Here is a 10560-nt window from a genome sequence, read left to right as displayed (position 1 = left end):
GGTTGGCGTCCGGTCACCGAGATGGAGGTTCGGGGTAAAGCGGGGCAGGAGATGAGTCTGGCTGCCCTCCGCCTCACAGACCCCTACATCAGGAGCATCGTGGACCTGACCAGCCAGGTGGCTTTATACAGCTACTGCCCCGGCACCGGCCAATGGGTGAGCGGGACAGAGGGGCAGGGAGCCGGGGCACAGAGGGGCAGGGAGCCGGTACACGGGAAGGTAGGGGCACAGGGGGGCATGGAGTGGGTACAGAGCGGGGGTACTGGGATAGTGGGAAAGGGGGTACTGGGATAGTGAGTGGGGGAAGAGGGGCACGGAGTGGGTAGTGGAATAGTGAGTGGGAGCAGAGGGGCATAGAGTGTGTAGGGACTGGGTACTGGGATAGTGAGTGGGGGCAGAGGGGCATGGAGTGGGTAGGGACTGGGTACTGGGATAGTGAGTGGGGGCAGAGGGGCACGGAGTGGGTACTGGGATAGTGGGTACATGGGAAGGGAGGGGGCGTGGTGGAGCATGGAGTGGGTACTGGGGTAAGATGTTGGTACAGGAAGGGCAGGGATGGTACCGGGTGGCATAGAGTGGGCACAGGGCAACTCGACTATGAGACTCATGGGGAGGGGTAAGACGGCAGGTTGACTCCGGGCTCTGAGGGGCTGGCAGCGCAGGGTGAGTGGGGTCTGTTCACCCATTAATATGTGGTAACCCACAAGCGGTGAGCAGATGGTACTTTGGGGTTCCCGGGTTCGGTATTGGGGATCGCCGGCTGCCCCTCCCCCTACGTATCTGACAATAAAACGCCTGCCAAATGTATATGATTTTTTTCTTCGTTTTTAAATAAATCTGGAATTTCTGTAATTCTATTCTTCTAGTTTTCCAGTTTTCATAATGAATTTTTTTTTTTAATGTTTAGGAGAAGACGGATGTGGAGGGCACCTTATTCGTGTACACCCGGTACGTGCGGGGGAGGGTTCTCCGAGTTACCCCTCAGAAATCTCAGAAATGTATATTAAAGATTGAAAAGAAAATATGATTTCTACTATTTCCCCGTTTTTTATTTTTTTTAATTTTATTTAAGCTTTTAATGAACTGACTCGCTGTGAAAACCCGTAGCGTTGATTTAGTTATTTTTTCTCCAAATTTTCTGAACCGCAGCCCGGATTTCACCGTTTTATATAAATCTTCCCCGATAAAATGCTTTTGGGGGGGTTTGTTGGGTTTCTGCGTCTCACTGCTCTGGATGGCCGAGAGCTCCAGGCGAGGAGGGATGTCAGAGCCGATTTATTGCGAGCCGCCGAGCCGGCACTAACCGAGTCATCGTCCGCGTGTGAGCGGGCCCGGCGTGCTCCGGTCTCTGTGTTGGCCGCGCACGTGGAATATTCCGGGTCACGTATGTAGAGTTTCTCCGTGCAAACTGCCCTTAATGGGGCAGAAATGACGTGTATTTGCCCCATCGAATACGATAACCCTCTAAGTTACTATGTGACTGGCCGGCAGCGATGTCCCCGACAGACTGCAGCTAAACAGACCTGAGCTGCTGTTAGTTGCAGGTCGTGCGCGTGTTGTGGCCATGGAACCACGCCGTGTACAGAAGGGCTTCACGTGTTACATATGTGATGCTGACCGCTGGCTTCTTCTTCCCTAACCTGTTCGTTTTGTGGCCCCCTCCTTCTGCAGGTCGGCCTCCCCCTACCACGGGTTCACCATCATGAACCGGCTGAATATGAACAATTTGGTGGAGCCGGTCAACAAAGATCTGGAATTTCAGCTCCACGAGCCGTTCCTCCTGTACCGGAATTCCAGCTGTGAGTCCCGCGTGGAAATAATGCGTGGCGGTTAAATGTGTACAATTGGCCTGCATTTTTATTATTTTCTTTGTTGTGTTACTCTGTGACGTGGTTCGTGCCGAGTCAGGCAGCTGTCGGCGCTGGTGATGCACTCTGCACACCCTGACCGTTACCGCCGGCTTAAGTCCCTATAGGGTTACAGGATTTATTCCTTGGTTCTGTGGTCAGAGGCCACCTTTCACAGATAATGGCACGAGGTCAGCCCACAGAGCTTACACTCTAGAGGCCGTTGGATGGGATGAGGCAGGTCCACGAGGCCGGATCGGAGGTCCGTGGAAGCCGTCTGGTGATCTGCGGAGTGTAGCGAAGACTCCAAGGGACATCTTATAACTGGTATCTGTGCCACAAAATTCATCCGTCCAACGACGACGTGACGAGGAGGACACGCCGGGGGCCGCTCCAGCATCTCCAGGGGCCAAACGTCTTTTCTCCCAGTGATTTCTGTCTGCGCGGAGGGTGGGTGCCACGGGCCGTGTCAGCGGTGCCTGGTCCCTTCCTACGGGTGGATGACCACGAGGAGATGCGACTTGAAATCCTGTGCGCTGCAGTTACTATGGCAACCGAGCCTCGGGCTAATTCTAGCCGGGAAGCTGGAAGCCGCGTCCGCCGTCCTCGCTTCCATCACACGTAGATCTCGATTCGTGGCTCCCTTTAACCTCTTCTCTGCTGGGAGATTTTGAAACCTTCCATGCTCGTTTATGTCGGGTTCCGGGCGGGCTTTGAAGGAATTGCTGTTTGGAGCCGGAGTTGTCGGCCTCTGCCGGGCGTCAGATCGCGAGACGTGGAGGGGGTTGAGAAACGTCGCTGTAGCTGGATGAAGGAATCCGCGTCCGTTCTGTATCCCGGCGCCTCGCTTTAATGTCCTCCGAACGTATTCCTCGCCGCCGGGCTCTGGAGGCAGTAAATTGATAGGAATCCGCTAACCTTTCCACGTGTAGACACGGCGCGTCCGTGAGTATCATTCGTCGACAGCGCGCCGTGTAGTCGACGTGGCCTTATTAGTCCTGGGTGTTAACGGTCATTTTATAGGGAATCTGCAATTCAATTCTTCCGGGCTTAGCGGGGGTTAAACAGAAAATGGGGCAACTAATTGGAATTCTGCAGCAGGCCGCGAATCTTTCTCCCCGCAGCGGTTTTAATCTCTCCGGGTCGTGAAATAATTCCTTCAGACGTCTCCTTAGAATTTCCCGTCCGTTTATAGAGTTTGGGCGGCTGCGGGGGGACGGGGGTCCCGGGGTGGGGGTCCCGGCACGCGATCTGCGGGTATAAAACCCGAAACGCTGCTTCTATATTATTTTCTGTTAATAAAAGCCATTAATGCAAAAAAAAAATGCTTCTCTCTCTCTGATTGGTGGAAGTGAGGATCGCCGGATCGCTGCTAGATCTCCCCGCAGGTCCTCAGAGGTAGAAGCGCAGAATTGGCCCCAGGCGTGAGTTTGAGGGCAGATGCCTTCTGGGGCCACGGGGGCCACTTACTCTCCGGACCTGCGCGCAGTTTAGTGACGTTCCGCCGGGATCCGTTTTTAGCTTTTTAACTCTTAATAAACTCGGTCTTTGGAGAAAATAAATCCTCGCTTTGTCCTGCGTGCCTGAAACGCGTCGTGTATCCAGACGGCTCCGTTTGCCGGGATTATTCATTCTGGAAAGTAAACGAAGGTTTTTGTCCAAATCCTGTGGGATCGGAATGTTTTTTTGGCCTCTCGGTGTAAAAGAACCATTTGTGCAGAGAATGAGGCAGAGAACGCTATCTGTCGGCCCTCGTGCTGGCCGTGCGGACATCGTGTCCGGCAGAACTCTGCGTTGGCTGAACATTCGCTCCGGAAATCTATCTGCTGCGTAGATGGATTGTGATCTGCCAAGTACGTCGTGTGGTATTCCGCGCAGGGAATCGCCTGCCGGCAGATACATACCCCTAGCGGTTTTTATGCGTGTTTTGAGACATAAAACCGGTATTGCAGTGGGCCGCGCACCGGCGGTTTTGGAGGTTTTTGGCCAATTTTGTTTGTGGGAATCCTGAAATCGCGCGTCTCCCCCGCAGCCTGAAAGGATCTTCCTGAGGGCCGACGGGTGCTGGGAGACCGATGCGGGTCTGGAGCGTGGCTCCCGGCACCCGGCCCTCCCGGCCCATTAAGCTGCCTCTTCTAATGTTTTCTCTCGATTTCAGCAAACAAGCTTAAAGCCACTCGAGTTTGTGATCCGTATCCAGCCGGGGGATCTCACCGCGAAGGACACGTGTGGCTTCCTCTGAAACGTGCAGTTACCCCGGTAACGGGCAGGATTTATACCCCGGGGGGCAGATAAAGGAGAGGATTGTGATTGTGCAACCAACGTAGAAAAAGGATAAAAAGGAGCCGCGCACCCCCTGCTTTATCCGCCCGCGGGGGGAGCGCTCGTTCCGCGTGTTTTGTTGCTAGAGATGAAATCGCGTTGTCGGTCGCGTCGGGGCTGCGCACACAAACGTTATCACTTAACGAGACTACTCATTTATCTCGGTTCTTGAGCCGCGCCGGCGTGTCTGCAGCGTGCCACGGGCTCGGTAACCGCACGAGTGCCACGTAATCCGGCCAAAGTCATGCCTGGATTCACAGTTATTATGAACGTGGTGTTTGCCAGACCATAAGAATTGCAGGTTTCCTAAAATGACTGAACAAACTTTCCCGGGGGCTCTGAGGTCGCACGCGGCGGCTCGTCGGGGGCCGGCTGCCGAAGCGAGGGGCGGATTATTTGGGAATAGTTGGACCAACCGGAAGAACATTGTATCCGATAAGATGATTTATTGGCCAATTATCCGTTACTTTGTTTCCATAGAAACCCTTCCTTAGACATCACTCTCATCACTCACAGCCACCCCAACTTTACTTAGCTGCGAGTCTGTTTAAATAGGTGTGAGCGTTGGGACTGTGTGCTGCATGCCCGTGTTGCCCCCTTGCTGTACGGGGAGGGGGTGTCCGTGGTGCCGCCGCGGGCGGTTTGGGGTAACGAGTAATCTCTCTTCTCTCTCTCAGTGTCCATTTACAGCATCTGGTTTTACGACCGGAGTGACTGCCAGCGGATCTCCAAGCTGATGGCGGAGTAAGTACCCCCCCCAGGGGCTTTACATTAATGAGTGTCCCCCCCGTGAGATATCGGGGCGGCCCCGCGCTCCGTATAGTGCTGCTTTAAATCCGGGGGGTCGTTCTTTGCTGGATATTTCGTAGGGTCTGCTGTACAGCACCGGCGCGGTGAATGTGTGTCTGGTACCCGTTTCGCATTTACGCCACGGGGTTTTTATGTACAGCGCCTGATGGGCTGCGCGTTGCATGCGCTGTCAGGATTTTGTCTGCCGGTGGCTGCACGGCGCATGCGCTGATAGTGGCTGCGCTAATGATGAAGGTGGCTTGGTTTCTTTAATGAGCTCCTCGTCCATCTGGAGGGTAGCGGCGCTCTGCGCAGGGGCACATTGTCCTGAAAGAGACGGGCTTCCTTCTACATGACGGACCATGCGCAGCTTACCCCGGGGCGGAGGCGCAGCGGCTGCACCTGTTCAGGGACGAGGCTTGCGGTCTTTTTTTCCTGCTTCTCGACCTGAGCTCGCTGTGTAAGGAAGGGGTTAATGTGGGATTGATATATATATTTATTGTGTGACCGCAGGGTGGTGCGTCAGGAATCAGAGAGGGCAAAGAACAGGAAAAGCCCGACCACGGCCAGCGGTGCCAGCGATCGGCCCATCGACATCTTGGAGATGCTCAGTAAAGCCAAGAACGAATATGAGAAAGTAAGGAGGGGGCGAAACGCGAGGGGGGCAACATGCGAAACGCGGGGCGGGGGGCAACATGCGAGGGGCAGCGGCAGACACAGAGACGCTCGCTTACATTCAAACCCAGAACCTGCCGCCGTATCGGCCCCATCCGGCCCGTCTCATCCTGCTGTAACGACTCAAACCTTAATCAGACGTTGGTCTCGTCTTAGATTCAGGAGCCGTATGTCTACCCCATGCATGTTTAATACCCTCACTGTATTACTCTCTACCGCTTCTGCTGGGAGGCTGTTCCATTTGTCTACCACCCTCTCAGTAAAGTAAAACTTCTTTCCGTTCCATCTCAGTCTCTGGCTGTCTAGTGATAGATTCCGGCCTCTTGTATTTTCCTCCTACATACAACCATTAAGCCCGAGGCCGGGCCGGGAGGTGTTTGCTGAGCCTCTGCCTTCCAGATGGATCAGGCGGTAATCCGGCTGAGCTGCCCACGCAGGGTTTGGCGCGGTGTCCGCCTGGCGTAGCCGCAAAGCCATGGGGGGAATTTATCGGAGGGCCGAGTGACTTAATCCTGACATCGGAATACATGTTAATCCCGCGAGTCCTGCATCCCGTGCGAGACGCGGAGACTCCGGGGGGCGACGTGCAGCCGCGTTACTAGCAGCGACTGTTGTGCCGCCGCAGGCTGGACGCGGTGACGTCGTAACATGCGCAGATGCAGCTAGGGGTGCGTCGTTTGTTTTTAATGCCCCGTTTTGAGACATGCGATTTACGAGGCTCCTTTTGCTTTGTTTTTAGGGCCATGTGTTAAACGATGTGAGTGTCAGCTCTGGGGCTCAGCCTGATGCACGTTTGACCAAAGCTGACTCCTTGGAGACAACCGAACCTCCCGGTTCATCTCAAGAGAAGGTATGAAAATGATACGGAATGCCGGGGGGTATAGGGGGATTAAGCGCTTGTTCTGCAGACACGTGCTCGGAAGCTTTGGGGGGTAAGTGAGACACATCGGGGGGTAGTTGTCTGGCTGATTTTATTGAGTGTCTGTTATCAGCAGGCAGCGCCTCGTGCGTCTCTCTCTCGGATGGTGTGCGGTTTTTACCATATGCCGATAGATCGCTGGGTTTTTATTCACTTCGGTGACGATAACGTCTCAGGCCATCTGTGAGCATTAGCCAGCGGAGTGCGTGCGCCCGTATGTGCCACGTTATCCCAAACGGCAGCAGAATAGCATGGGGGGCGTTCTAGTGACGTAGCTGACTGCGCTGGGGGGGGCGGCAGGCGCTCGTACTCTGCTTCTGAGGAGTGCACGCCGTTCCCTGGTGGGCTGCTGCCATCTAGTGGACTAGCGATGTATTGCGATGTATTGCGATGTGAAGCTCTTGCTTGGTGAAATTGAAGTCCCCCGATCCGTGGCCAGGCTGTGTTACCCCAGAGGGACAGACGATACAAACCCCGGCGGATCCGGTCCTACCGGCCCAGCGCTCTCTGGAGATGCGCGTTCAGAATAAACTTCCAGGCCGGAGAATTCGTGAAATTTTGCTTTGAATGAAAGTTGCTGTTTGTAAAAGTTGTATTTTTTTTTTTTTTTCTTTTCCAGCCGGTGCAGAAACACCTGACGGTGGAGGAGCTGTTTGGAACCTCGTTGCCCAAAGAGGATCCTCCGCCGTCCAAGTACCCGGAAACGAGCGAGCTGCTGCTGCCGCCGGAGACGGGGGGCCACGGGCTGTTCCTGCCTTTCTCGTGTGAGCAGTCGAAGCAGCCGGAGTCTCTGATCTTCGGCTCCAGTGCCAGTGATTACGGCCACGCTGCCTGCACAGCTCCCGTATTAATCCCGCAAGCTGCAGCTTCACAACCAGACTCTCGGAAAATGCAGGCGTTCCCGGGGAGTTTGAGTCCCGCTCCGGGTTTATCGGATGCCCCCCTCGGTTCCCCTTGCGTGATGCACGGCATGCGGCAGACGGGGAGGCAGCCGTCCCCGCTAATGGGCCAGTCGGTGTCCGACCTCGGCGACGCTTCCCGCAACCGCCAGCTCCTTCCTCCTGTGGTCCCTGTTGGCCTTGGCAAGATGCCCAACATCCCTCACCCAGACGCCGATCTCCTTCACAAGCTGAAGCTGACCCCGCAGGGCGAACCAACCCCGTCTCCTCCGATCAGCAAAGCCAACATTGCGCCCAAATTCCCCGCTACGACGAGCCGACTTGCGACACCAGAAAGCTTTAAAGGAACTTTGCCCAAGACGGCGCCGTCTGACGGTGTGCTGCCGGCGGCTCCACAGGTAAACCGTCAGAATGATGAGTGTTGCTATGGTTACTGTGATCGTTTTAACACAAACCGTAAGTGTTCTTAATCCGTGGGATCTTCTCCCGTTATCCGGACGCAGCACCCCTCACGCTTTCCCAACTTGTATTTCTTGCTGTATTGTGAGTTCACGGAACATCCGTCTCATCTCATGGTCCTGTCTGTCCTCGCCCCGAAACCCCACGATAGATATATAGAGAGATATATAATAAATCTACACGTCTTTACGTTTCCTTTTCGATTCAGCTCCGGAAAGTGCTTTGTGCCGCGGTTCTAGAACATAGATTAGATTGAGTGTTCTGGAGCCGTTGGGTTGGTATCGTTGGGCCGTTTGGGTTGTGTCCTCACTTACCCCCTGTGTGTGCCGAGCCTCGCCCTGCGTGCTTTGTCCGGAGGGTATTTAAAGAGACGCTGTCCCGTTTGCCCAGCCCCCACGCGTTTGTTCAGGGTGGCGCAGGAGCTGATAACAGTCGGGACGCTGCCAGCCGCTCTGTCTGTTCTCTGTAAAGTTGGCAGAATTCTTCATTATTGGGGATTTCATTCCATTGAAAGGAAACAGAAAAAAACAAAAGCCTCGGCTGACTAATCTATAGAACGCGATCGGCCCCGAGCCTGACGGGAAGCTGTTTGCATTGGTGTGAAACGCGTTGGTTACTCGGCTCTTTTCAAGCAGGAAAACTAAATATAAATTGGTGGCAAATGATGTGTTGTTAACCCCTGAGGGGCCGGGTTAATGGCATGCAGCACACTTTACACAAAATTCCCACTGCCTTTCCCCATTTAGGGTTCGGGGGGACAGTTATAGTTTGGTTGGGGGCAGGGAGTACAAAGAACGGGGTCATTCGTAATTAGTGCTGCAGTATATGCTCTGTTTCTCTCCTTATCTTTAGCGGACCCCCGGTGGGTCCGTCTTTTCCCTCGGTACCCCATCTGGAGTTGGGGTTCATTTTCTGTCTGATCTCCAGGTGTTCATACGATTCTCTTTCTCACAGTTTGTGGCGCCTACATCCACAGCGGCGGCGTCGGTCCTTTTGTCGCCCAGCGTCTTCGCGCAGTCAGTCCAAAAACTCCCGAGTCAGGACGGCAACGCGAGGACGTCCTCACCGGTGCCCGCGGCCGGCGACGTGCTGAGACCCAACGCGTTGGCACTGAGCAGATCTCAGCTCCAGGAAACCTTAGTCCATCTCATAAAGGTAACTTCGCTGGGGGTCATTTAACCCCTTATGTGCTTCTGTAGCTTTAGTGAAGTATAGAATAGTTATTGATTTATATAGCGGAGTAATTCGTGGCGTGGACACCCGCTGTGAAGTCATTTTCTGTAACGGTTTCCATTCTTTTTCTAGAACGATTCCCGCTTCGTCAGGACGGTTCATGAGGTTTATTTACAATCTCTCGCCAAGAGCTTCGAAAACATCCAGCTGTAAAAGCGGAGCCGTTGGGAAGCGACGTTCCTTTCCTACGTGGATCGGCCTGATCTCGTGCTCTTGGTTTAAGGAGATCTTCGGGGAAGACGTTTGGAAACGACCTCCGAGCAGCAGCCAATCAGACGATGGAGCGAGGCGCCAACATTCACGGGACTCTGACTCCTAAATCATTTCGTTTGTTTAAAATGATCATAAAGATCGTAAAAGAAAACCCGTTGTTGCTGTTCGCGGCGTTTGGATCCATGCAGGAAGGCTGCAGCTGATGATCCCGTGGTGAGAGAATCCCCGGATTATACAGATTTACGTTACGGGGGTCTGCAGAGCCCCCTCTATCCGCGTAAAGCGTTGGACGGTTTGGATAGCGGCACCAGCATACTCCGAATTTGGCTTTTTGTTTTACATGTTGCCAGGGTAACGGGTCATATGATTGTCTTTTAAGAGGGGTTAAAGATTTTGATTTTCTTTTGAAAACATTTTTTTTAAATGGCTTTTAAAGCCGTCCTAGATTTTAAGCTTTAACGATTTGTATATTTCTTTTAAGATGAATATTAACAGGAAAAACATTTTTTTAAAGCCGCTGCGCTGGACGCCGTTGCCCGTTGGGTGTGAGGGGATAAGGATCGCCGGCCCGTCCTGCTTTGGCTGTAGTTATCTGGTTTGTAAGAATGACTTTCATTTTAACGTAATTTTCATTAAAATGAAGCAATATTTTGGCTGCAGCCTTCATTTTTGGAGAGAAAATTTTTACGTTCTGTCCGTGAAAACAATGGCGGAATTTTAACTTTTAAGATCGCAGCCCGGAGTAACCAAAAAAATACTTTTTTAAAAAAGTATGTTAAATAAAAGCATTTAAAAAAGATGTTAAATAAAAGCATTAAAAAAAAGGAATATTAAACTTGTTGTTTTTGGCACATTATCGGGGTCACCGGTGTATCTCTGCGGCGTGACGGGGGCTGCGAGTGTCCAGGACTCTCTCGGATGCTCGCTTGGGACAGCGTTGCGTGTTGTGGACGCAGTGAGACTCCAGCGCATTCCCTGCATGTAGAATGAAGCGTGTGCTGTAGATGCGACGACCCCCCCCCCGCTGTCTGAGTCCAGGCAGCATTCGCATGTAGCCGTTCTGTACATGCGCCGTTGCACTCTTGTGGAAGAAGGAGCCGGTTGCGTGTTTTCCAGCAATGCGTTAGTGTTCAGATAGCTTGCGTGTAATTGGCTGGAGTGGGCGCTCCGCGGAGTCCGTGTAAGAAGTGTACCCCGGTATGTT

The 10560-nt window shown here is 53.3% G+C and overlaps 1 protein-coding gene across 1 annotated transcript; it reads left to right on the top strand.

Annotated features, from left to right (window-relative positions):
• DCP1A (decapping mRNA 1A) lies at positions 1-9559 on the top strand. Its single transcript, XM_053469593.1, has 10 exons — positions 1-156; positions 908-948; positions 1672-1799; positions 4847-4913; positions 5472-5638; positions 6422-6483; positions 7172-7849; positions 8865-9065; positions 9216-9292; positions 9367-9559. The coding sequence occupies exons 1-10, from the start codon at positions 22-24 to the stop codon at positions 9557-9559; spliced, it is 1749 nt and encodes a 582-aa protein (XP_053325568.1). The 5' UTR covers positions 1-21.
• The last annotated feature ends 1001 nt before the right edge of the window (positions 9560-10560 follow it).

This window comes from Spea bombifrons, chromosome 6 (genome assembly GCF_027358695.1).
Source record: "Spea bombifrons isolate aSpeBom1 chromosome 6, aSpeBom1.2.pri, whole genome shotgun sequence".
NCBI classification, from domain to species: Eukaryota; Metazoa; Chordata; class Amphibia; order Anura; family Pelobatidae; genus Spea; species Spea bombifrons.
Note: the sequence above shows the minus strand (reverse complement) of the source record. Positions and strands in the feature narration are given on the sequence as shown.